The sequence below is a fragment of the Desmodus rotundus genome, chromosome 3 (genome assembly GCF_022682495.2).
Source record: "Desmodus rotundus isolate HL8 chromosome 3, HLdesRot8A.1, whole genome shotgun sequence".
Classification (NCBI taxonomy): Eukaryota; Metazoa; Chordata; class Mammalia; order Chiroptera; family Phyllostomidae; genus Desmodus; species Desmodus rotundus.
The window spans coordinates 93,377,691-93,405,606 of record NC_071389.1 but is presented as its reverse complement, the minus strand read 5'-3'; the positions used below and the strand labels follow the sequence as shown (position 1 = coordinate 93,405,606).

General features: G+C 42.0%; 1 protein-coding gene across 3 annotated transcripts; it reads left to right on the top strand.

The window, feature by feature from the left end:
- Positions 1-6: 6 nt before the first annotated feature.
- Positions 7-19,858, top strand: IRF4 (interferon regulatory factor 4). Of its 3 annotated transcripts, none has more exons than XM_045189124.2 (9): positions 7-66; positions 1,378-1,657; positions 3,053-3,239; positions 4,037-4,125; positions 4,787-4,928; positions 6,923-7,030; positions 9,394-9,747; positions 12,748-12,860; positions 14,857-19,858. In XM_045189124.2, exons 2-9 carry the CDS (start codon positions 1,439-1,441, stop codon positions 14,998-15,000), a joined length of 1,356 nt encoding a protein of 451 aa, XP_045045059.1. In that variant the 5' UTR covers positions 7-66; positions 1,378-1,438; the 3' UTR covers positions 15,001-19,858. The 3 variants fall into 3 exon arrangements, with proteins under 3 accessions (XP_045045059.1, XP_024408170.1, XP_045045060.1); XM_024552402.3 differs by having other exon boundaries at positions 4,784-4,928; XM_045189125.2 differs by lacking the exon at positions 6,923-7,030 and having other exon boundaries at positions 4,784-4,928.
- Positions 19,859-27,916: the final 8,058 nt, after the last annotated feature.

Here is a 27,916-nt window from a genome sequence, read left to right as displayed (position 1 = left end):
TGAGTCTCAGTTTCACGACTTGAACTTGGGACCCACTGCTGCCCTCAGCTCCTAGTTCGGGGCAAGGTAAGACCTGGGGTCGGGCTGGAGCACAGATGTGAGGCTGGCACGACAGAGAACCCTGAGCGAGAGGCCCGAGGTCCCTGGGACAATCTCGAAGGCAGCACCAGAGACCCCAGCTTCGGAGCCGGGAGAAAGTACGCTCCTCTGGTGGGAGTCCGAACCCCCACCCTGTGTGCTCAGGTCCCAAGGCTTTTGTGCGGGCTCTGTGGAGGGCCCTCGGGGCACTACCCGAACATCTCCATCGGCTCACCCTGCTCCAGTGTCCCGACCACTCTTCCGGGCGGTCCAGCGCCGCCGGGACAGGGCGGAGGCACCCGCTGGACCAGATGGGAGAACAAGATTGTTAGGTCCTCAGGAGTGTCCTAGACGGGGCCATCGAAGGCACGCACACGGGGCGGCAGTCTTCCCTGCAGGGGAGAGCCCCTTATTTCTGAGGCCCCTTCTGCTCCTTCTTAAGGGTCCAAAACCCACCGCGGCCTCCCGCGCGCGTTTCCCTGGTTGGTGTTGGAGGAGGAGGAGCTCCAAATTTGGGGTACTCGGGGCCTGCGCTCTGCCGCCCCAACCCTAGTCCTTCCCGGTCACTCGCACTCTCCACTGCGGCTCTCCTTCGCAGGCCTCCAGGGTCGGGCTGACACTACACGCGCCATCATTCTCTCTCGCTGCTTGGCTGCGCTCCTTGCCAAAAGCCAGGCCACTGCCGTTTGTTGCCCTCAGAGCCTAGTTGATCCTTGCTCTTTGTCGAGGGCTCAGGGCTATTCTTGAGACGAAGAGTTCTGGTGAGGGAGAAGGCCCTGAGACGAGTTGGTGGGTGCTGAGCACCTGGAACGAGGCTAGCCCGCGTGCAAAATTGGCGCGCGAGGGGCACCACAGGAGTGTGAAATGGGGAATAGGCAAGAGTGGAAACTGACTGTGGGGGCAAATGGACTGACGATAGATTCGGGATGGGCAAAGAGGAGCAAGAACTACGAGTGAGTGCAAACAGGGTGCCAAGAAGGGTGGAGGCTCGATGACTGTGTACAAAGGCTAAAGTTGTGTGTCTGGGCTGTGGAGTGCTTAAGAAGAATGGAGAATCTAGAGGATGGGGTAGAAAAATAGATTCCGCTGAGGGCGCGCTCGGGGGGAGACAGAATTGTGCACGCCAAGGGGACGAACTGAGAAGGTGTCTTCTCTCAATTAACTTTGATGACTCCACTTACCGCGCGCCTCTCTGCCTCCAGACTCCGGGCCTCGTCCTCTTTGGCCAGGGCGGTGTGGGACAGGGTACCCTGAGCGCTGTGCTGCGGTGCTTAAGGGCGGCCTTCCTTTCCCCTGCAGCGCAGAGTGAGTGCTGGAGGCAGATCCTGGGCGCGAGAGGGCGGCAGTCGGCGTGCTGGGCATGAACCTGGAGGGTGGTGGCAGCCGAGGTGGAGAGTTCGGCATGAGCTCTGTGAGCTGCGGCAACGGGAAGCTCCGCCAGTGGCTGATCGACCAGATCGACAGCAGCAAGTACCCAGGGCTGGTGTGGGAGAACGAGGAGAAGAGCATCTTCCGCATCCCCTGGAAGCACGCGGGCAAGCAGGACTACAACCGCGAGGAGGACGCGGCCCTCTTCAAGGTTACACGCACGTGGGGGGAGCCCGCGGTCTGGATGGGGGAGGGCCCCAGAGAGTCCTATGGGTCCCGAATCCACTCTGCAGTGAGCTGAGTCCGTGCTCGGTGCGCCGGCCCGGTTGTTCTCACGGGGGGGGGGGGGGGGGGGGGGGGCGCGGGGGGTGGTTACAGGCACAGGACCCACTGGAAAGGGTGGTCCCGGGTGGGCGGGCCTGGCAGCCAGGGAGCATCAGGTGTCTAAGGACAGAAGCCTCGAGAGGAGGGAAGTTTCAGCTTCTCTAGTGAATTCGAAAATCGAGAGGACCAAGTCGGATCCCGAATGTGTGGTATGAGCAGCACCGAGGGAGTCAGAAACTTCCAGTAGCAGGGGAGTACCTGTTGGTTTGATCAGAGCAGGTCACCCATCTCAGGACACTGCCTTGAGTGTCCGCGGTTGTAATTTTGTGGATTTCTGTTTCCATTGAGCCTCCATCTGTACCCCTGGACCCTTCCTTGCCTCCGCTGATTAACTTTTGTCTCTCTTTGCCTCTCTGTCTCTGTGAGCCCCCATGGGTGTGCTGGAGTCAGCCTGTTTTTCTGCCTCTTTCACTCTATGTTTCCCTATGTTTTCACTATTTGTCTCTCTCTGAGAAATGTTTTCCTTTGGTTCAATGTCTCTGGTGCAGGCTCTCTCTCATTGCACCTCTTTTTGGACCCTTCCATCCGTGTTTCTCCCTCTCTATCTCTCTGCTTCTGTTTGACTCCCTGTTTCTAAGTATCCCTCTGGAATTTTCTCTAGGTTTCTGTCTCTCTCAAAAACCCCAGCCCCGTCCTCCAGCCTTTTGGGTTTCTCTCTTTCTCTTTCTCCTCCTCTATCCCCCTCCCTCCAGGATCTCTGTTTTGAGCCTCTCTCTGGATCTTTCTGTCTGTGTGTGAGCTTCCCTCATGGCTGTTTTCCCCTAGAGGAGTTTACTCAGTGAACTGTATATTAGGGCTCAGCCCCACCACCTGTGGGCAGAGCAGGCGTAGGGGACTTCCTCAGGGAATTTGCTCTCAGAATACCTCAGATTGTCTGACAGACCAGATGTGCTCCATGGGAGAAGCTCATCCCACAGCTCTGTCCCTAGTTATAATCAACCATGCTTCAGAAACTTGGTGAGTAGGTCCTTCCCCAGGGCTCCTTTACATCTTACCTACCTTTCACAAATGCTTAGAGACTATCCAAACCACTTGTCTTCAACTCAGCAATGATAGAGACCAGTGCTGTACATAGAAGATAACTGGCATGTTTGTCTTACATTTTGAGCGCCAGTGTAAATTTGAGGCACTGAAGCATCATTCTTTTCTTTAGAAATACAATTCCCAGATTCTTTTTTAAAAGATCTGTATTTTAACTTTTTCTCCTCTTCTTTCTCACCAGGCTTGGGCACTATTTAAAGGGAAATTCAGAGAAGGCATCGACAAGCCAGACCCTCCTACCTGGAAGACACGTTTGCGGTGTGCTTTGAACAAGAGCAACGATTTTGAGGAACTGGTTGAGAGAAGCCAGCTGGACATCTCAGACCCCTACAAAGTATACAGGATTGTTCCTGAGGGAGCCAAAAAAGGTGGGACTTCCTGATTTGGGGCCACAGAATATTGGCAGTCAGACACTTGTAACACCTTAATTTCATTCTAAAGTTCAGTTTTCTATTTTTGTTTTTTCATAGCCTGCCTGCCATCTGCCTCATGTTCAGGCCCAGGAGGTTCACTGTCCAAGTTCTCTGGGTCATTAGTTGAAACTCTTATGGTATAGTGTAGGGTACTTTCTCAGCTTCCACCTGCTTGTGTGCACATGTGTGTGCACATGTGTGTGTTTTCCAGTTAATTCTACTAAGTTATGGGCCCAATTCCCCAACAGAAAGTGGAAAACTTGTTCAAAGCTTTGTTTATCTATCAGTCTTCCATGATTAACTTTTTGTAGAAGGGAAGCACACATTCATCCACATATTGCTACTATTTATAGAAATAAAAATGTCAACTTTTAAAGTGTACTATGGTCAGCTGGGCTGCTTATTAAAATTCAGATTCCCTCTTTCTAAGATTCTGACATTGTGTCAGAGTAGAGCCCAGGAATCTGCATTTTAAACAAACCCTACAGGTGACCTTATTTGCAGAATATTTTGCTGGTGGGGCCCTTTCTGTCCACACAGGTGCATTCACATACAGCCGGACTTTGTAGAAATCAGCTTAATAGAATGAACAAATAATTGCCCAAAAGAATGGCTGAAAAAATGTCTTAGAATTTGTCAACACTATTATACATTCTAAGAATTAAATCCTCAGATATTTTTCTAAGATTTGATGCTTAGTTATATCAGTTCCTTTTTCACACTGTGCCATTTCCGTTTGCAAAAACACATAGGAGCAAAGCAGCTCACCCTAGAGGACCCACAGATGACCATGAGCCACCCCTACACCATGACGACGACTTACACCTCACTCCCAGCTCAGGTATGGTAGGAAGCACAACTTCTATAAGGGAAGGCTGGGAAAAAAAATACACGAACCCAAACAAAAAACTGTTCTTGCTCTTAGTCAAACAACCCAACCAAATCCCTGTTCATTGAATGAGTGTCCCACTTTCAACCTGGTGTTGCTATCAGTGTTGGTTTTAAGTAGGGGAGGAGTTGGTGTGTCTGCCTGTTGGTATAAACTTCTACTACTGATTCTAAAATCTTCTGGGAAACAGACCTATTGTGGCAGTTGAAGATTTTGGAAGTAGTACTTTATATCATGTGAAACCACAGGGCAGCTGATCTCTTTGGACTTTTCTGATGTGAATTACAGCTCTGTTGTATTCACTTTGGTAGGGGAAAGAAGGCTAATTTCCTCACAGTACTTTTGGTGCCAGGTTTAACCATATGATGAAGCTTTACATAAATCATTACTTTACAACACTATCTCCATTGTGCTTATTTTGATTCTTTATGGCTATTTTTCACCTAGAGTGTTGAGCCATTCACTCCAGAGTCGTTCAGATGATAAAATGATTGGCCTGCAGCCAATGAATAGATTGCCTGAGGAATTTGGGAGGATATGAAAGAATCTGCTCCCATTTCCCAATGCCAACAAACTGTCTTTGCTGATCTGGTTGCTTTCATCTCTTTAGCAGGTTCATAATTACATGATGCCACCCCATGACCGAACCTGGAGGGAGTACGTCCCTGACCAGCCCCACCCTGAAATCCCCTATCAATGTCCTGTGACATTTGGACCCCGAAGCCACCACTGGCAAGGCCCAGCTTGTGAAAATGGTAAAGGACTGCGCTGGGGCTGGTTCCTGTAGCTGCCACTGACCCGGCAGAGCAAACCTGGCCAAAGGGCCTTGGTCTCTCCTGATCTGTTCTTTGGGGCAGGACCACAAGTCTTTTCCCTTATCAGGACTGCTGGAAAAGACTTCACAGGCAGAGAAGGAGAGTTTTTCTCTCCGGTGGGATGGTAAGGTCCTCAGAGGAAGGATGCCAGGGCCTAACACTGGGCCTACCACGTGTCAGGACCTATTCTTGTAGCTACCTTATGTGAATCTTATTTAAACATGACAAAGATCATTTCAAGCAGCTAAAAACAGCTGTATTTTTACAGAGGCGAGCTCACAAAATGTGCTCTAGGAGAGTGAAGCTGGTGTTCCACTTCGGATCTGCTAACTCCAAAGCCCAGCCTTCCCCTTAGGATAGGGAATGTCAGATGTCAAACTGCTTAGCTATGTTTTTTTTTAATTATCTGTTCAACAGGTTAACATTTTCCCACCTTGTTGAATAATCTTAAGCTTTATTTTTAATCCTTGGGAAAAAATAGTAGAATTTAGTAAACTTCCCTCCTGGATTGTCCCTTCATGTGGGCTGAGAGCCACAACATTTCGCTAATCTGTTCCTGTCTACATATCTGTCAAGTGGGTTTACTACAGCTGTGCCCAAGCCTTCCCCCTCCACAGGGACACCAGGAGATTACTGAGCCGGTATATTTCTCTTGAACAATGGTGTGCTCATTGTAGTCATTCTTGGGATTAGAGGTGATAATCGGAGGAATGAATAAATACAATTAAAAAAAATAAAAAGTTTCCACAGGGTATGTAGTGCTGGTTTTGGACCACTCTGGATTAGATGTGGGTCCATGCCTGTACGGGTTCCCCATACTTCAAGAGGAGATCTTGCAGCAGAAGCACTAATTAGTTAAGGGAAAAGAAAATTTCAAATGGTATGTTCAGTACAGCATAACACATGATTTTAGAATTCTTGAGTTAGTTATTTAAATAGAAATCCTGAGAAGGGTCAACATATAGATTCTTTTGTATGTTCTAGGACTATCTGGTCAGTTCCCTTTTTTCTAGTCATGTTCCAGTCGCTGTTGGATTATGGTATTGAAGAAGTACACCATTATTTAAGGTTTCTGTTGAGTAACATGTTTACAAAAGAACTCATAATTCAGTTTTACTAGCTTCTTAGGAATAATTTATAGCAAATGTTGGTTTTCCATATCACAGTGGGGAAATTAATGAACATTAAAATTGTTTCATAAATTCAGACCCATGTCCAGTGCATATGGCTCTACTAAACTAATAATTCCAGTAAAGAGACAATGCCTAGAACTGTGCAAAAAAGGTGGAATAGGCAGACATATTTTGAAGTATTAGGTGTCATTAAAAATAGTGCAAGGTTTTAACTGGGCTCTTTGGCCTAAGAACTCTTGTGGACCTGAGCTCACAGTTCTGCTGTGAACAGGGCGAATCACTCCATTTCTTTGAGTCTCGGTTTCCGTGTTAACAGTTATGGAGGGATGCTGGTCAAAGTGTACAATCTCCCAATTATAAGATGAATATGTTCTGGAGATCCAATGTACAGCATGGTGACTATAGTTAAAATACTGTAAGATATTTGATATTAAAAGTTGCTAAGAGAGTAGATCTTAAATATTTTCAACACACACACAAAAATGGTAATTATGTGTGGTGATGGAGGTATTGAGTAAGAAAGAAAAAGAAAGGAAAGAAGAAAGAAGGAAGGAAGGAAGGAAGGAAGGAAGGAAGGAAGGAAGGATTACAGAGAGAGTTCTGAGTTTCCTTCCAAAGCTGTGAAAAGGCTCCTTCCTCCTCCAAATTTGGTTCTTCCCATAGGACTTTCAGTTTGTCTTTGCTGGTTGAGAGAGCCTGTGGTCAGCTCTGGAGGGCCAGCCCATGGCCCGAGAGGATTCCTGGGTTTGTTGCAGGCCTCTCTATGTGTGGATGAACTCTGACTTTTATTTGCAAATACAGGTTGCCAGGTGACAGGAACCTTTTATGCTTGTGCCCCGCCTGAGTCCCAGGCCTCTGGAATCCCCATAGAGCCAAGCATAAGGTCTGCCGAAGCCTTGGCCCTCTCAGGTGAGTGTGGCGTACGGTCTGGAGGCACCCACAGGTGGCCTGTGTCTGCAGAGTTCACCCTCACTTTTGGGTAGAGTTGATGGGGCAGTTGGTGAGCACAGCCTGTGGGCACTCACTCCTCTAGCTGGTACCTGGATGTGTGTGGACACATTGAACTCTCCACCTCTGTAAATGAGAAACAGCATTAGCAAAGTTAGCACTGAGAAGCCCACTATGATTCTGATTCAATTCTATGTCCTGGTTGAGTCATTTTAAGTTCTCCAGTGGCATTTATCTGAATTTCCAAGAATATGCAAACATTCCATTTCATTTACCTAGGGCCCCTCTTCAGCTAACACCTTCACAATGTAGTATAATTTCTTAGAAAACAGCATCAGGGTTTCTCATTGTGAAAAGCTGATCACTCTTCCAGGTTTAGCCACACACAGGTCTTTCTCACCAGTGTCCTAGAGACATTAGTTCTGGCTGCTTTGCGTTCATTGCCTTTGTGTGAGTATTGTGGTCTTTCTTTGAACTTTGATATGTCTTGCAAAAAAAAAAAAATAGTTTAGGTCTGATATTTAAAGTTTCACTTCTAAAAGAATCCTGGCACCTTGATCTTACCTATTTTAAGGAAGGCACCTCAGGTGTACTAAGAATATATGATGAGTATATATTTATTTCTTAGATAATGTGTTGGATTGTTTAAGAATGGGATTTGTATTTATGTTAAAAATGAAAAGCTTAAGCTTCTGGATCCTCTTGCGTCCCCCCAACCCAACCTCACTTCTTTAAAAATCAGTGACAAAAAAAAAATAACCTAAATTCTCAAGGTTTCAGGGAGACAAGGATTTTGGGTACCTTTCTGGCTCTGAGGGGAGCTGGAATTTTATGATTTAGTTCTTTTTGATTCCAAAGTTCAGAATGAGGCTGCTGCCTCCCCTTCTGAGAGCCTCCTGAGTAGTGGAGGGGAGGAGATTTTCCAAGCAGAAAGTCTTGTGTTTGCTTTGAGCAAATTTCAAACCCTTTCTTGAACTCCTAAAACTTGTGTGAGTGTCTGAAAAGTAGGAAATAAACAGCTATTTGTATCACTGTGGCCTCCTGATTTCTGGTGACATTAAATGAAATGAAACCTGCCCTGCAAGTCACCTCTAATGGCCAACGCCCACTCTCATCACGTTGTGCCATCCAAGCTGCTCCCAGCCAGTGTTTACAACAGCAGAAATTGAAGTGGAGAATTAACACAGTCTACAAACCTACCATTGAAAAATAAGAGGGTTTTGTGGGTTTCTGTTTTGGGCATGAATAATACAGATTAATTGAGTGCATTTATTAGAGAACTGCCATTTCCATCCCTTGTTAAGTCCCCTGAAGTTACTAATAGGAAGCTTTTTTGCATTTCAGTTAAGGGCCCTTTGCAAATCTATCTTGGTCTTTTCAGTCTGTGAGTCATATTTTAAAGAATGTTCTGAAATGATCAAAATTGCATAAATAAATTCATCCTGTTTAATGTTTTATAAAGCATTGTTTTAGAGTTATTTTCAGACTTAAACACATGGTCTAGTGGGATTTCAGCAGACTTTACTCTCACAACATTTCTCTCATTGATTCATTTCTTTCCACATGGATTAATTTTATTATACAAGTAGTTCATACAAAGTGGAAAAACTAATGAAAAATAAACATCACATTCCCACCACCCAGAGATCACCACTGTTAATGCCTTAGTGTTTAGCCTTCTTGAGACTTTCATATATATGTATTTTTAACCTCATGGCATCATATTGATATTTTAGGGTAGTTTCAGATTTGTGGACATACTTGTTTTTTCCCCTGAAACATCATTATGCTCTTTTTTCTTTTTGCTAGTAAAAATTAAACTTAGGGTTTACTTTCTCCAAAATAGAAACTGATTGCCATGCTTAAAGATGAATTTTTGTTCAGTGGCACATGATTTAGTATTTTAGACATCACCACTACTAGCATCATCACACGCCAAAAAATGACATAGGAAGTTCTTAACAGTAGTGCTTTCTAATACACGTGAAACCTACTTTGCAGAAAACTAATGCAAGTTTTGCTCCCCCACCCTCTCAAAACCCATGGTCCCATAAATTTGGAAAATGCTGAGTTAGACAACATCAAATTGATGTCCTGTGGGACTTGTCCAATGTCTCTCATTGTCTGGGAACCTCCAGGAAGGGGAGAAGGGTGTGCAGCATGTGACAGACTTCGTGACCGTGGAACGTTTTACTTTCCACAGAGCAAGTTGGGGTATCAGTGTGTCAACAAATATTCTTTGTTCGGGCTGATAGGCTGGCATCCTGCTGGGCATGCAATGTGTCTCGGTCCCTTAGCACTGACCCCAAATGTTCTGTTTGCAGACTGCCGCCTCCACATCTGCTTGTATTACCGGGAAATCCTAGTGAAAGAGTTGACCACGGCCAGCCCCGAAGGCTGTCGGATCTCCCATGGACACACCTACGATGCCAGTAACCTGGACCAGGTCCTCTTCCCCTACCCAGAGGACAATGGTCAGAGGAAAAACATCGAGAAACTGCTGAGCCACCTAGAAAGGGGAGTGGTCCTCTGGATGGCCCCCGATGGGCTTTATGCCAAAAGACTGTGTCAGAGTAGGATCTACTGGGACGGACCCTTGGCACTGTGCAGCGACCGGCCCAACAAACTGGAGAGAGACCAGACCTGCAAACTATTTGACACACAGCAATTTTTATCAGGTAATATACCTAATTATCGATTAGAATTGAGTGCCTCATACCATAAGCCTTACAGAAAGAGAATAAAGGTGGTGACGGTGTGTCTATCACAGTGGTCAAAAACAACACGTTACTCCAGCTAGACAGGGTTCTTCTTTCTGTTAACCCCTGAACCCACCGGGTATGATCCCAGAATAAGCTTCTTGTTTGTTTCACATCTCACCTCTCCTTTTACCACCTGCTCCTCTCCATCAGCAGAAGGGTATGAAGAGGAGGGGGATTGCTCAGGGGGGACTGTGGTTCAGGCTGATGACTTGAACTTCTGGAATTCCACAAATAGTCACCTAGTAATCCAATTCACACTTTATAGGCAGTGTGATCTCAGCAGACATATCTGCTGATGTTTCAGGTCTTTCAAGGTTCTTAGGAAAATTGTAACTGTTAGAAATATATCATTACCATTCTTGGTTATGAGATGTGTCATCCTTATGCAGATGCCCTCCCATAGGTGGGCCATGGATTAGAGTGTGTTGAACTGATTTTTCAAAGGGAAAATTATGAGAAGGCTTTAAGCTATCTCTATGGTATGTGTGTTTCAAATCATATTTTTCAGAACCAGTAAAGTTTTGTTTTCCTAGTTTTGAGTTCATGGCAATTAAATTATCCCTGAGCTGGTTTTTGTGAAACCACTGGCTACATTATTATTGAGATGAAACCACTTCATCCCAAGTGCTCATGTAGAAATTGATATTGATGCTGCCTCTTTTGGAGGCAGAAAGCTGTTCCAACCTGCCAGATAACTGCCAATTCTTTCTCTACCTTACCCATAACTTATTTTTTCAAGTGCTGCCTTTAGAAACACCTTATGTCTTTGGGTCTTCTTGTGCCTCTCCTTTCCCCAAATGTGCATCTTAATTCAGTTCTTTTGAAATAAAAATATGAAACACCTCTGTGCTCTGGCACCATTGACATTTGCTCAGCCTTTTGGGGTTAAGTTGCCCAAATTTGCTTATGCTCATTCAAAATCTCTTTTGGTGCCCCCAAACAAATATCTCCCTAGATGACTAACCCTTCCCCAGAGGTGTGACAAGAAGAGGGAGAACTGAATCCCTGGTTCCCCAAGGCAGCGCCACTGGTGAGAAAGCCATATAGGTCTGAGTGCCCCTCCCTAACTGAGCTGAAGAATTGCCTCTAAGCAAGTGTTGTGACTGTTCTGTCTGTCCTGGGGCTCAGCATGGTGATCATGATAGGGTTCTGCGAGTGGCCCCGAGGCACTGAGGGCTGCCCCATCTGTTCCTTCTATTCTGCAGTGGAGTCTGAAAGAGCCTTTCTGGTTTGGATCTCCTCAAAGACTGTGGATCTTGGTCTCTTTGGATCCAGGAGCTACCACAGGGTTAGGGCTTTAATTAAGGCACCCCAGGGAGATAGCACTTGTTTCTCTGAGTTTCTCTCACAGTGCATTTTTTAGGAAAGCAGACTGCTCATTCTAACTAGGTATGAATTCTTCTTTGAGGCACACTGAACTAAGAGGTGGATACAGGCAAGAAGCAGGCAGGCAGGCAGGCATGACATGCCAGCTACCAGCATCCTCAAGCTATGAATTCACTTGCCTAAAACTTAGTATTTCTCTGTGAGCAAGAGTTGTTTTGTTTTCTTTTTCCCTTCTTCTGTAACCAAGAACTGTACTTTTTGTCCACAGTAAACTCTTATCTTGCAGTGGTCACTGAGGTGCAAGGAGGGACATGTAAGCTTAAAAACTGTAGCTGTGTGGACCAGCTCTGCCTAATCACAGAGGTTCTCATGTTATCAAGCGTCTGAGGCATGGTTTTTTCAGAGAATTATACCAACTCGCCATTCTGATTAGCTTGTGTAGGTGTAGCCAGACCTCCGTAGTGTAAATGACTTTTATACATTCTGACTAAGTCAGTTAGGTTTGATTTGAATTCTGGAAGAAAAAAAAGCAGGAAGTCAAATGGTCCAGTGAGTTAGCTAGAAACTTCTCTTCAGTTGAAGAGAACAGTGGAAATCTTTGCTATCTACCCATTCAGGATTTGCAGACTGCTAGGGACAGCCCCCAAAGGCAGAGCTCGAGGGTGTGGATCTGATAAAGATGCAACTGGGTGCTGTTCCACAGAAGTTGTAGCAGAAACTGTGTAAGCATGTTTCTTTTGTGGAAATGACATTTGAGTCTAGTGGAAAGAGGAGCAGCTAGAGGCATGAGTTATCTTGAATGTGGGTGAGGGGTTGAACACATCTTTCCAACAGTGCTCCATTCTCTGTTTTGCACCCTTAGGGTAAGAGTGGTGGCTTCAGGCTCTGTACATCCACAAATGTGGGGACCCCTCTTGCTTCATCATTACCCTTCTCATCTCAAATCATTTTCTGTCCTAGAAGACAGGCGAGAAGTCCACCCAAAGTCACACAGTTTGGGCTTAGTGCCAAATGGGATGTAGCTGCCCATATTGGCACTCAGTCTCAGAGATAACATCAAGCATTTTCTGTGGGGCCTGAGTCACATAGAGGTCCTAGGTAACAGATATGGGATTATGAAGGCTCAGCAGTTTTGAGAAGAGGTTTTAAAGTAATCCTGGGACAAGTCATAAAATTCTGATGTTTTTAATAGATAATTTCTTCTTTGTATAAATTATTATTTTGCTTCAACATAGCTACTACATATATTTTCCTTTTTCTTCCTCCTTCACTCCTTTCTGCTACCTTTTGCATCCTCATGGGCCCAATACTGCAAAGCAAGCTTCTTAATCTGCAAGGCGTATTCCTCTTGAAGAATCAAGTGAGGCCAAGAGCCTGCTCAGCAAAAGCACATGTATGTACGTGTACATGCAGTTTTCCATCTGGGGTCTACAGGTTAAAAACCCCACTTAAGAGAAATAAAGAGTGCTCATTTCTACTGTTGTCTTCAGAATCAACATAGAGCTCTTGCTTCCTGTTTTAACCTGATGTGCTCAATGATGAAGGTTCTGAACATCTTTTCTTTTCTTTTTTCTTGTGGGGTTTCTCCAGAGTTGCAAGCCTTCGCTCACCATGGACGACCCCTGCCAAGATTCCAGATAACGCTATGCTTCGGGGAGGAGTTTCCAGATCCCCAGAGGCAAAGGAAACTCATCACTGCTCATGTGAGTATTCAGTCACATTTAAATGGTTGTCTCCCTGTTCTTCATCAAGAGCAGGCTTCCATTTAGAGACCTCTCAAATGAAAAGTAAATGTCAAATGACTTGGGAAAATAGTGAGGGAGGAATTGCAATCCAGTGAGTGATGCAGGGAGTGCAGCCCGGAGACCCTCATCCTATTCCCAACCCTGGAAATATACTCATCAGAAACAGGAGGCAGCCTCCAATCATGGCCTGCATCTGTTGCATCTTTTTTATTTTTCAAGAAAATTGCCATATTCTCATTTTATAAGGATTTAAAAGGATTGATGCTAAAAGTTGCCCTTTAAAATTTTCCACATTTAATATTACTTTTGAAATGCTCTCTGATTTTCATTTGATGGAGAAGTTTTTTTTTTTTTTTCCCAAATGGAAGCTGTTTATTGACTTCTGTATTTTGTAGGTCCTTCAAATGTTTCCCAAATTCTCTTTTATTTCTAGATTTTTTAAAAATTATAATTATCAGGAACCAAGAGCCATGTGTTATTTGGAGAAAGCTAAATCTTTCAAGGAATGCAAGTAGATCAGACCATTGTAATGTTCTGCAGCAGAATTTAAGCTAGGTTTGACTATGTCAAGTAAACACATTTTTTCATTAAAAAAGAAAGAAAAAAGTTTATATAGACAACATTCAGCATTAATCTGCCACAGAAAAGACTTTTGAATACCTAGGACTTTTGAATTTGAAAACTTTGGTACTTACCTTCAAGGGTTATGAATGGGCCCAGATAATGAGTAGCAAAGGTAAAAAATCATACCCAATAATGTGAAAATTCAGGTCACATTTTAGTTCTGATGTTTCTTATTGAAACATAAAATAAAACACTATCCAATATTTAACATGCAGTCCTCTGTCTTGATTGTAAAATCAAAAACCAACCCAACAAACAAAAATATAATCCCATAAACTTCAGACTTTTCTCATGAATCTGCTCCAATGATTGATAAAATCATTGATGGAATCTTGTTAACAACTGGGATTGTTAAATGACTAAATAAACTTGACATTGATAAATAACATTTAGGAAGCTGGTGATAAACTCCCAAATCACCGATTCTACTTTAAGTGTTTTTGAATGCACCCTGTCTCCTATAAGTCAGGCAAGGATGGGTTTCCCAGGCAAGGACCCCTGAAATCACCCTGTGTGGTGCAGAAAAGGGAAATAGGTGTGTGTGCACCCAGGAGTGTCTATTCTTTTTATTACAGATTTAATTTATTCCAGGTACTTTTTCTAAGTTACTCTTAAGTTGCTACATATCAAATAATATAGAGGCTCAATTTAATAGCACAGTTAACTGAAAGCATTTAATTTTCTTAGATGTTGTAAATTCAGGAAGAGCTGAAAGTTAAAATTCTTTTGGTGAATGCAATCCACAATAATAATCAAGCTAGATGAATTTGGGATCAATTAAATTTTATTTTCCACAATAGCAGTTTTGTTGTTTCTTTTGCTTCTTTTTCTTTTCTCTTTGGTTTAGAAGCATACAGATTATCTAGGTCATCCTGGAATTGTAAACTGTTCAGGATGAACCCCCTCATCCCTGTCAAACAGAAATGGAAAAATAAATGTATTGGCCTAAATTACACTAAATATTACCTCAAATTTCCTTTCAATTTGGTCATTTTACCTGATTTGTTTCAGTCTCAGTTAAATGTAAATTTTCAGCAACAGATGATTTAAAAGTATCAGCTTTAACTTTAATTTCAGTTGAAACCCAGAATTAAGTAGATTCTGTTTAAAGGTGGGTATATGGAAAGACTAACAAAAATCAGTTCTTCAGAAGGCTCCCAGTGTAAAATTTTTGAGGTGTTACAGTACCTAACTTTGGACTTAACTTTACTATACCCTTACATATGTTGAGTTATTTAATAATGATCCAATTGCAAGATGGTAAAAAGAATATCTTGGTAAGATAGTAAAAAGAATATCTTAGTAATATGTTCTTAAAATCTCATTAAAGGTTGAACCTCTACTAGCCAGACAACTATATTATTTTGCTCAACAAAACAGTGGACATTTCCTAAGGAGCTATGATTTGCCTGAACACATTAGCAGTCCGGAGGATTATCACAGATCTATTCGCCACTCTTCTATTCAAGAATGAAAATGTCAAGTGATTTTGTTTCATTGTAAATATCTGACTTTAACAACAATAGCTGATTGAACCCCCTCTTTTTATTTTGATAAACTTGGGAATTGGAGCTTCAGTTCAACACTTGAGGAGAATCTCAGCAAGAATGTGTATAGAAAATCAGCTCCATCTAATTCACAGATGAGCTTTTTCCAAAAGGAAGGACAGTCTTTAGGGTCTTCTGTAGATTGTCATCATTGATGATAACTGTGAAATTTAACCAAAGGTTGTGTTTACATTTGCTTAAATGCTATCTTTTATTTGATGTGGATAATTTCTTGCTTAAAGACTGAGAGAACTTGTATTTCAGTATTGACCACTAATTAGAGTGATGAAAGCGGTGAAGTGTTGTACTGTTTCTCAGGGAAGTAAAATCTCCATTTGAGGCTACTCTGCCCACAAAAGAAATGGATTACCACTTGTAGGAGATATTCTTGTAGAAAATGCTTGCTTATAGAAGGAAACGAAATCTTCAACTGAGGTTGGGCCACAGTGCTTCCAGCTGTGGGGTGGCTCATCTCACCTCCTTGCCTGGGTCTCACCCCCAGGTAGGCTCCTAAGCCCTGCCTTTCACTGCCCTGTTTGCTTTCCCTCTTGGGGTGCTCTTGGAAACCATTTGGTAGACTCTGTTGTTATTTTCCTGAGCCAAAAAGCATTAGGGCTACCCATGAGTAGTATTTTTTTTCAATCCAGGTAAAATTGCTACAATACGTTTTATGATTTTTAGAGCTTTAGGTATACAACATTATAATATGACATCTGTATGCACTACAAAGTGAATGATCACCCCCAAAAGTCTAATTACCATCTTTCATCATGCTATTGAACCCCATCACCCATTTCACCTGCCCCCAACCCCTTTCCTTTCTGGTACCCACCAATCTGTTCTCTGTGTCTAGAAGTTTGTTTTGTTTGGTTCAGTTAGTTTTTGTTTTCAGATTTCACATATGAATGAAATGATATGGCATATGTTGTTCTCTATCTGACTTATTTCACTTAGCATGATATCCTCAGGGTTCATCCATGTTATCATCAATAGTATGATTTCATCTTTTTTATGGCAAATAATATTTCCTTGTATATATGCACACCTTCTTTATCCATTCATTTACTGATGGACACTTAGGTTGTTTCCATTTCTTGGCAGTTGTAAATAATGCTGTGGTGAACATAAGGAGCATGTGTCTTTTCAAATTAGTGTTTTCATATTCTTCAGATAAATACATAGAAGTGGAATTGCTGGGTTATGTGGTAGTTTTACTCTTAATTTTATGAGGAATCTTCATACTGTTTCCCATAGTGGCTGCACCACTTTACATTCCCAGGAAAAAAGGGTACGAAGGTTCCCTTTTCTCCGCATCCTTACCAACACTTTATATTTCTTGTTTTTTTGATAATAGCCATTCTAACAGTGGGAGGTGGTGTCTCATTGTGCTTTAATTTGCATTTCTCTAATAATTAGTGATGAACATCTTTTCTTGTACCTTTTGGTCATCTGTATATCTTTGGAAAAATGTCTATTCAGATTCTCTGCCCATTTTTTAAGTGAGGTTGCTCATTTTTGTGTTGTTGAGTTGCATGAGTTCTTCATATATTCTTGCTATTAACCCCCTGTCAGATGTATGATTTGCGAATCTCTTCTCCCATTTAGTAAGTTGCCTTTTCATTTTGAAGGTGCTTTCCTTCACTGTGCAGAAGCTTTTTAGTTTGAGGTAGTCCTATTTTTTTTTATTTTTGCTTTTGTTCCCCTTACCTTTAGAGCCAGATCCACTTGAGTACTACATTTTCATCTGTCCAACAATCTAGTAATAATTGATTAAGACTTTTTTGATTCTCTTTTTGTCTTATTGGATAGAAATTTTTGCTTAAGCTTTTTTTTTCTTAAAAAAGAAAAAAAAGACAGATCAACAATCCAAGTACAAAAGATGTATTTTTGAAACTCAGTGACATTTCCCCTCTTATCCTGTTTGTTTTGTTTGGCTATCAGTGAGTTATCCATGACAACACTAAAAAGAAGGAGCCAGTGCTTTTTGAGTTGGTGAACTCTGTTAGGAAAGATGATGACAGGATTTCACGAATTGCATAACTGCAGACTCAGTGGGCTGTTTTTGCTTATTTTGTATATTATATGCTTCCTCATGCAAATAATGGTTTGACAGGGCCTTAATATTACTGGGCTTTCTCCAAATACATCTTTTTATAGACTCATTAAGATCTCAACTTGCTTAAGTAAACTCAAACACATATTTGTTATTTGTTTTTGCATACACATATTTAAAGTGTGATGTTAGTAACCGATATTTTTGTCATACTACAAAATAACTGCTATTACTTTCAGGCTCGGCAGAAGACTTGATAGTTCTCCAATATATGCCACTCTTATTCAAATCTGTATTTTTTAGTTTATTCAACAAACTGTACATATCCCTGCATTAGAAAAATTATAGCAGTTATCCATTTTGGTGAGCAATGAAGCATTGGAAAGTCACATCATTTTCTTCATTTTTAAAAGAAGTTTTTAATAATAATATAATTCATAGTAACTACAGAAAATGTAAACAGTATAAAAGAGCTAATCCTCCTCCCTAGAAGTATCCAAAGGAAGAGTTTGACTTACTCTTCCGACACATTTCAGTTTTCTACCAATCTACATAAACTTAAAAAATATCATGGAATCCTCTTACACCCACTCTTGTGCAGTGTTCTTTTAACCTAACAATACAGACTTACCTCATTCTTTTTAGAGGCATTGTTGTAGAATTCCACCACAATGTAATCAATTAAGGCATTTTATCAGCTAGCCAGAATGGCTACGTTTGAACAGCAGATTGTATTTCTCATGAACTGCAGTAATTTATACATCTTATAGATGCAAAGTATTTTGGGGTATATTACTCTAAGGGGTAAATGAAGACACAAAAGGAACCACTGTGACACAGGCCCTGGTGTGCGGCCCTTCACTGCAGAACATTTAACCTGAACTTCAGAAAGGTTCTCCGGGGTCTGTCCCAGGGATACATCTTCTTAATTCTCCAAGTACATGCTTGATTTCCATTGCTGTTTGAATTCTTTTCTTCTTCTTTCTTTTCTCTCTCTCTCTCTCTCTCTCTCTCTTAATATTAATCTGCTTTAACATGGGAGTTACATTTTCTGGAAAATGTTGGCTTTGACCATCCCCCACCTTTCTCATTATTGCACTCAATTATGTTAACTTTTTTAATTTTGAGGGATCCAGAGTGTGTCTAGTGAATGAAACAATTATAAAATATTTAGGGTGAAGAATCCCAATAGTTGTCTCAGGACTTTGGAAAGGAATGGCTACTTCATTCCTTGACTGGATATAATGAGACTAGCAAACTAGAATAAACTACTTTGTTCTCAATGAAAGGTGCTGTAAAAGAGTTTAGGTACTTGTTATGCCAAAAAGCTTTGGATCCAGGGAAAAATAATTCTCTCAAAGGTACATTTTCTTGGCATATTTCTTGTTCTTTTTTTAAAATATTTTTTTAAATTTATTTTTTATTGTTATTCAATATATTTCTTGTTCTTGAAGTTTAGTAAAAGCATGGGCAGTAATTGATGCCTTCTGGAACACTCGAGAACCAGGATGACCAACTCATTTTTAACAGAAAGCTGGGAGTCCCCTCCATCCCTGGACAAAACAGGACAGTTAGTCACCCTATAGAGAACCCAGCAAGACTACTGTGTTTGAGCTAGGAAGAGACTGCCCCACTGAGAGAGAAAATTTACAATCTGACCATGGAATAAGGGGCACAACAGTGTGGTAATCACCTAAGCACAGGTGTGCCTAGGTTTGTGTTTAGAAGGTGTGCATTGGGCTAAGGTGTGAACAAGATTTTCTTCCCCCATCACTGCATGGAACCCCCCAGAGTAGGAACAGCTCTGGGAGTCTTGGTGCAGGGTCTTTTAGGAGCTTCTGTCTGACAAGCTGAGCAGTAGACTTGTAGGCATCTCGAGAGAAGGCCTACTCTTGCACCAGTAAAGGTCTAAAATTACTTTGGGGTTTACCGGTTATTTTTTAGTAAAAATCCAGACACAGTTCAAATCCCCTTTCATTCCTCTTAGATCACAGTTCTCCCCTTTCTCCACAGGTGAACGTTTTTCTGAAAGCCATGAGCTTCTTTAAGGGCTATGTTTTTATTTTATGTCTCCCTAAATAGTTTGTAGCTCGCAGATGGTATGACAGCCCTGATGCAGAATTTAAATAGACTCATAAATGTTCCATTGGGGCTGTCCTACCAGCTATATTTGCAACTCACTTTTTTCACACCCCCACCTTTGAAATTGATCCATATTCATTTATGTGTATCTTGTTCACCCCTTGTTGTTGAATAGTTTTTCCATGATGAATGTAGTGAAGGTCAGTTTTCATGGCATTTATTTCCATCGCTTTAAGGAAAGCAAGTATATGAAGTATAGCTAAAGTGGAAGAAAACAGAGAGGAGATGTAGAAAAGATAAGAAAAGGCTAAGAGTCCAATCCTCCTCCAACAGAAACTCATATTTTACTTTAGACTTTTTGGGGTGGAAGAGATCTCAAAGGTAACAGGGCTCACTATCTTGCACTCCCGCTTTATGGGTGGGTAGGACCAGGCAGCTCCTCTGATTCAATCCAGTGCTGTGTTGGTTCTATCTTGTTGCCAAGCCTCCTGGGCAAGGGTGTTTTGAGCACTGGGGTAATCATTCCTTAGACAATGGTTGTACATAATCGTGTCACAATGTTGTTGTAAATTGCTTTTTAACTCAGATTGATATTTGTGATTATGTGGTATTTTAGGTAGTTGATAAATAAAGACTTTTTAAAAAAGTAATGTTATGGACTATGTGTGTGTATGTTATTAAACACTCATCTTGATAGCTTTATAAATACTTCCTCCTTCTGTTGCTTTTTTTTTTTTTTTTTTTTTTAGCAAGGTTGCTCTAGCAGCCTGCTTCCTTCCTGGTTGTTATATGTGTCCTTAAAATCAGATCTCAAAGTGTTTAGCTTGTTTATTAAAAAATGTAAATCTTGTCCTAGAGTTGGGTGGTTCCTCCAGCCCACAGAAAAAACATCTAAGGTAAGTAGTGAACATCCTTTCTTTCCTCTCCCTACTCTCCCTTAACAGGTCTGGTAAACCCAAGGAAATCATGTTAATGTTCCTTTTACATTACAGCTCCTTTGATTTTGTCCTTGTTGTTAAAGAGGAGAAGATATAGTTTAACAGGTATCTTGAATGTAACATGTACTATAAAACTGTGTGTGGGAAAGAACACCCACATGAAATGGAATCCCTTGTGATCTCTGGTTCCCCTCTGTCTGCTGTTAACTCATGTCTGTTCAGCTTGACATGGGACCCACCTTTCTCAGTCTATGGATTGCCCTCTCTCCTATGTGACCTAGCCCATCAGCTCTATCAACTACTTGGTAGTCTGGAGGGAACACTAGGAAGAGAGGGCTGCATCTTGTGCTGGTCAAATTCTTGCAGCAGAAGATTGCTTGGAGTTGTCAGAAATGTTTGTAGTTTGCCCCAGACTACATTTCTAGGAGCCCCAGAATATTAGGTTAGAATAATTTTGAATTTGCAAAGTGGTAACTAAATAGAAACAATAGGAAAATAAAGTATCATACTGCTTTTAGGGGCTTTATCTACTTAGCAAGTATGGGTGGACTTGAGTCAGTATATGTAAGCAAGTATTTTTCAAGTACTATATCAACTCTTTATATCTAAAAGAGCATTTCAGAGGTATTTTTAGCCATTCAACATGTTCTTAAGTAATTTTACACCTTCTTCAGGTACCAATGTTTATAAACCTCTCTTTTTACAGAGTGGAATTTTGACTGTATGGATTCAGTTTCCTTAAAGCAAGTACTATATTGACAAAGAAATACTTCTATATAAAGTGCCCTGATAATGCTTATCTATGTCAGAAAAAACACATTATCAATTCTACATCATCTCTCCGGAAAGAAATTCCAGAGGTCATAATATCTCATTTTTTTCTAGGACAAGCTATACCAAAATGAACTCAGAAAGATAGATATATTACTGGAGAGTGACAAGTTACAGGGTATTATAGGTACCTGGAAAACCAGGTACTCCTTTGAGTGACCCCTACTTCTGCCAAGCTAGCAACATGTTGGCAGATGGCTGTCCTTAGAGAATTCCTAGCATGCCAGAGGGGCCTTCATCATCCTTGTTTAGACCATCTGTCTGGCATACTCTACTGTAAAGTTCATTTTATCCCAGTATTTGAGTGAATGGTCAAAAGTGTATGATCTGTGGAGTTCAAATTATGGGCATTTTATTATCCCTAAAAGCTGTTGTTTCTCTTCTTTGGGTAAATTACAATTCTCATTTTTTGTCCTTTTCCCATAGGCACAAGGGTGGTTTTAAAGAGAATCACCTCAGCAAACATAGCATCCTTTTCCTCTAATTTTCTCTCCTCCTGGGTCAGGTTTCCATAATAATCTTTATCTGGAGGAAAATCAGCATTGCATCTGAAACCTCTACCTTCATCTCTTGTCACTTCCCTCATCAACTTTACTCTCTAATCCTACTGAACTACTGCCAGGCCCAAAAGCCCCTCTTTTCTCTGTCCTATATACTTCTGCGGCCATCTGATCACCTGGCTAACACTCTTTTCTCCACTACATCTTAGCTCTGACATCACATGAAAGCATTTCTTCACCTCCCACCCTAGGTCAGGAGCTTTCTCATTTGTACCCTCTGTTTGAATCCATGAAGAATAATGTTGAAATATTGAAAAAGATGTTCCCCACTGTTGAGACTCTCCCCTTTGCTCACTTCCAAGTAGTCAGGCTATTATTGTTCACTGCTACAGGTCAGAAAGAATATAATCCAGCTGTCTGCTCCTGTCTTTTTTTCTTCCAAAGATATAGAGGACTCAAAGAATCCAGAATTTAATGAAGGTAAACCCTTTCACTCCTCTGGCCTCCCACCCCAGACTAGACAAAGATTCTCATAACTGGAGAAAGAGAATGAGAAGAAATGAGTGCATCAATTTCAGCAGTTCCCTGATAAAGAACTATCTATCTTCTGCCTCCCAGAAAGAACCTTTGAATTGCTGGTGGGAGGGGAGAGAGAGAAAACCTGAGAAAAGTTTGTTGGAAAGAACAGTGAGGAAGCACAACTTACAAAGGAGCAAATAGATAAGACTGAAGGATAACTCCATAGTAACCTGGGAGGGCCAATGACTATAAGACTGAGTGGTGGCCTCCTGGCTTGTATCTGAGTGGACACCATATTGAGGACCAGACTGGCCCTCCCCATTGTCTCCCTCCACCACACTCCTGGGCACCACAGGAGCAGTGCTATATTTAGTACCAACTCAAGGAAAGGGGAGAGATCCAAAGCTAATTGAGATTGAGTTTCTATCACCCTAGTGGAATAAGAGCTAAAGTGAAAATCATGTTGTTAGAAACATTATGAATTGTATTTCTTGAAAACTTTAGCCAAGGACTTAAGTTTGTACTTGCTGTGTCTACAGTACAACACTGGCCATTCTTTACTGTAATCACATACGTATCTCCTTCCCTAATAAGAAAGAACTCGTAGATGATACGATCTGGGTTTGCCACTGTATACTAGCACCTGGAGCAATGCCTGGCCCTTTGTGGGCACTGCACACATGAACTCAAATGGACCTGTCTAATATCTCCGGCAGTGTCCAGTGGGGTATTAGTTAAATGATGGTCATTTACAGAATGAAATGCTATGTAACCACTTAAAAAAATTTATATGGTGCCCTTGCTGGTGTGGCTCAGTTGGTTGGAGCATCATCCCGTAATGAAAAGTTGCAGGTTTGATTCCCAGTCAGGGCACATGCTTAGGTTGTGGGTTCAACCCCTGGTCCAGGCTCATACAGGTGGCAACCAATTTACGCTTCTCTCACATCGATGTTTCTCTTTCCCTTCCTCTCTCTCTAAAAGCAATGATAAAATGTCCTTGGGTGAGGATAAAAAATGTATGGTACATATAAGTATTTTATGACATAAAGGAGTATTTGTTAGTTTAAGTAAAAAGAAAGCAAGTTTCAAAACCATGTGATAATTTTTTTGAAATTTTATGGAGTTCGTTCATCAATTTTTAAAAGAATGGTGAAAAGTGCAAATTATATCTCCAGTAGTTCAGTGATAGAATTTTTAAATTTTCTAATATATATTTTGTTACCAGAAGGGGAAACAAAAGCACTAAATGTAACCCCAAATTTGTATGTCCCTTTAAGACTGTGTGTGTGTGTGTTTCCTTTCTTAGATTGCCTTGGGGGTCCCTAATTGCCTAGTTGCATTTGCACGAGGCACGTGCACGAGCACGAGCACATACAGAGACACACAGAGCATGGCCTTTGTCTATGATGGCAGGATCTTGAGCTCAGCACTCCACCCTGGCCGTGGGAAAACTCCTTTTCTTCCCCGCCCCTCTCTTGGGTTCAGTTCTTTTGCCTGCTATGTCCCTTTGGATGCCCTCTCCTCTGAGTCATCTTTCCTCCAAGATATATGTTCTGTCCTCTGAGCTATATTGGGCTGAACCTCTCTTGGCTTCCTGGCTGTGGCTACTGCCCTCTCTCTGTCATCCCCCCACTCTCCCAGGGGAGCTCCCTCACTCACCTTCCATCCTCTTTACTTCTCCATGCTCACTCTTCACCTTTGGCCCCACTGTTCAACCTCATGTGGTGGTAACACTTGGGATTGCTGGAAAACAGGAGAAAAAAATGTGCACACACTATATATATAGTGTGTGTGCACTATATATGTATATATATGCTATATATGCACTATGTGTATATATATACACACATATACACACATATATATACATATACATATATACATAATTGTGGTAAAATATACAAAAGTAAAATGTACATTTTGAAGTGAAAAGTACTTTGACATTGCTGTGCAAACATTACCATTATCCACTCCAGAACTCTATTCATATTGCAAAATTGAAATCCTGTAGTCACTGAAGAATTACTTCCGGCTCCTCTCCCCCCAACCCTTGGCAACCACTATTCTACTTTCTGCTTCTCTAAATTTGACTACTCTAGGGACCTCATATAAGTGGAATCATATAGTATTGATTCTTTTGTGACTGGCTTACTTCACTGAGCATAATATTGTCAAAGTTCATCCATGTTGTAGCACGTGTCTGAATTTCCTTCCTTTTTACGGTTAAATAATATTCCGTTGGATGTATATGCCACATTATATTTATCCATTCATCCTTCTATGACTAGAAATTTGGATTGATTCTACCTTTTGGCCATTGCGAATAATGCTTCTATGAACATGGGGATAAAAAGATCTCTTCAAGACCCTGCTTTCAGTTCTTTGGGGTATATATGGAATTACGAGACATCTGTAATTCTGCATTTAATTTTTTGAGAACATCTCCTGAGTCCACTATATTCCCAGCTCTCTGCTTGTTTCCAGGGATACACAGCTTCAACAGGACAACATCCTGGCCTTGCAAGGCTCATGGGATGGTGGAGGAGTTAGTCACACTAAGTAGGTGCTGTGGGCAGAGCATCTCCACTGGCCAGGAAAGGGGGTTGGTGAAGGCTTCCAAGAAGTTATTTTCATCCCCCATTTTTAAGATGAAAAAACTGAGGCGTAGAAACCAAAAGTTACTAGCCTAATGTTGCATAGCTACTAAGAGGCTAAGTAGAATGCTAATTCAGATTTTTCAGATTTCAAAGCCCCTCTTCTCAATTCTGATGCCAAGATGTAGTTGAAGGACTGAGGGTCAGAGAGGTGACACAGTGTGCCCAGTTCACTTAGCTGGTGAGCCATCCACTGGCATTGAGCCCAGACTTTGTAGGACGTTTGGCTTTTTATCACAAAGAGGAGCTACACATATGGGAGTTCATCACTTCAGATGGGGAAAGAGACTAGAATCAGAGAGAAGAGCGAGACTGACGAAAGAGAAACACCAAGAATTTGGGATTGTTCATTAAGATCTGGCTAGCCCTCATTTAGAATCTCATTAAATTACCATTTATTGGGGCATCAGCTCATGCGACCCTTGAAGTAATCCTAAGGCACAGGCATTGTATTTCTCATCTCATAGATGGGGAAACAGGGCCAGGGCAGTAAGTACCTTATTAAGGTTGCATGGCTAGCAATTGTCAGGGAAAAAGCACAACCCCAGCTCATCCTGTGCCAGGAGCTCCAGCTTTCCTGCTATAAAAGTCTGTCCTTTAGTTTCTTCTGCAAATCAGGGCACTTACTTCATAGATTGTCATCAGGGTTAGAAAGTAGGATTAGAGAGTAGGAAAGGTAAATTTTTGTCACATATATACTGTCTTCAACATTGTGTTTATTAATTAAATATCTAATTAAAAATTATGACAAGTATTATTTATTCAGATGGTATTATCAATTTAAAGTGTGACTTGTCAAAATAATTTAAAGTATTGACATTTTCTTAAATTCTTTAGGTGGACTCACTTTTCAAATTTAAATGTCAATTTAGCATTATTATGAGCAATAGCAATTTATACAAAACACAAAGTTGATGTGATATCTATTTTCCAATACTCATTTAAAATAAATAATAATGACTGAAATAAAAATGCCCATCACCAACCCCATCTACAACACTCTTCACACTACCTGTGTGCAGGTCCTAAAAATATCCCCCTGACCCCATCCTGAAGGCGACCTTGCCCACTCTCCTCCCTGGAATCTGGAGTGAATGCTAATCCCTCTGCCATCTATCTTCTGGCAGTCTCTGAGTGACCTCTAGACTAAAAGGTAGCATTTACTCTTTAGAAAACATTTCTTCTAGTCAAGCATAAATCTCAAGCAAATAAGCACATCCCTCTTTGAACCCTGGTAACTAATCCCTTTCTGAAATTCTGTGCAGGTGTGGTTCAAGCAGGGTTTCTCCAGTGCTATCTTCCTTCTGCACAAGGAACATAAAGCAAGAGTCCTCGGCCAGTCTCGTGTACTGACTAATGTATATAGCAACTATATAATGTTGCTAAAACATTACTCTTCTCTAAATGGTAATATGCTAGAGCCTTTTCCTGGCAAAAAACATAAAAAAGGAAGGCAGGGAAGAAAGAAAGAGAGAGAGAGACAGAAGAAGGAAGAAAGGAAGATCAAGAACTGCAAACACTGAAGCTGACACGTTGAGAGGCACTCGAACATTTCAGTCATTCCTGTCACTGCTGCTTAGGCTTACTCACTGCGGTGTGATTTTGTTATCACACTGCCCCTGCCCCGCGCTTTAATGATTCCAGTAACTGAGCTGAGTGGGCCTCTTTCCATTATATTAATAAGTAACCACAAGGCAAAATTCAAAGTTTTCTGACATTTAGGACCCCAGTGATCATATGAAAATTAAACTTTAAAAATGTTTAGTTGTAGATAAAAAAAAATTTTTATGTTCTACTTTTGAAGAAAGGGAACAGAGAGGAAGCAGAATGTGTGAACTGCACCGTCAGCTGTGACGGCCCCGGAGCTGGGGGCCCTTCCAGTCATGTTTCTCCTCAGTCTCATCTGTGCTTTGGGGATCTCTGTGTCCCCTTCCAGCTAGAACATGTCTCTAGTTCATGATGCCCATCACTACAATGACCAAAATGGATGAAAGGGGGAAAAGATTTCTTATGAGAGCTCTTCCCACTTGAGGAACTTGGAGAAGTGGAGGGGAGGACCCATGCGACAAGGAAGGGTGGCTGGCAGCTGGCCTGAGGAGGTCTCTCCATGCCTGTTGCCCTTCACACAAGCAAACCTGGGCCGTTAGATCAGGGGAGTGTCCAAGCCCTCTGTGCATTCCAATTCCACATTCTTTCTTCAGACCTGTGAGTCTTTGGGGGCCTCGGTTGCTACCCACTCTTCAGGATAAAGACAGAGGGTCCTCCAAAGTTCATTTGGAAATGCAGGAGAAAAATCTAGCTATTTAGCATGGCTATCTAGAGAATGGAAAGAGATTTGTGGGACCAGAAAGGTTGAATTAGCATTGGTTAGATCCCAAAAATTCTGGACACAAGTTTCTGCCCCGGAGATGTTGGGGGAAGAATAGCACCTCTTTAAGGATGGGTGCCACCAATAGGTAAAGAGTGTGAAGTACCGGATGGAGGGGGCTTCAAGGGCAAGCTTGGTGTGAGAAACTTGTTCCTTTCCACAATTAAGTGCAGTAAGTTCTAAGGAACTTATGGCCTTTTCCACTGGCACTAGGTTAGAGAGATTTGGCAGCTGCCATGTGACTATTGAGACCTGGCAGGTGCTGACCTACACATCAGCCCATCTGTATTAAATGAGGGGCTGGGAGGAAATATGAGAGTGTTTACTCATGTTTGTAGAGGGCAAAGCACTCAGTCAGTATGAAATTCGGTGCAGTTTGCTTCCCTTCCCTGGACATGGGACAAGGCAAGCTCTCCCAGGGCCCTGTCTCACTGCAGACCTGGGTAAGGACAACAACCTGACCAACCTATTCCTGGTAAGCCCAGCAAAAGTCCCCACCAGTCCAGATGATGAATAACTGCTTCACAATTAGAATGCAACACCAGCAACAAGAGCAAAACCTCCAGTCAGGGGAAAAACAAACCTTTACTCATCTGACAGTCAAGTTCTTGGGCTCTCCTGGAGTCAGCAGCTCAGGCTTCCATGGGCTCCCTATCCCTGAGGCCTCTGCTCTGAGGCTGCAAGAGGTCTGTTGCAGGGGTCGGTGAGGCCTGGGCCAGCAGCTACTCCCTGCCCTTGCCAGTTGACTGAAGTGTCCTCCAATTCGATGAACTCTTGAGTCCTCCTCCTGCTTCTGTTACTCTCTGGCTCTGGGTCTGTGCCAAGTGTCTGGGTGTCAGGTCCCCCTTGAAAAGGAGAGACTCATAGGAGATCAGAAGAACTCCACAGGCTTACTCCA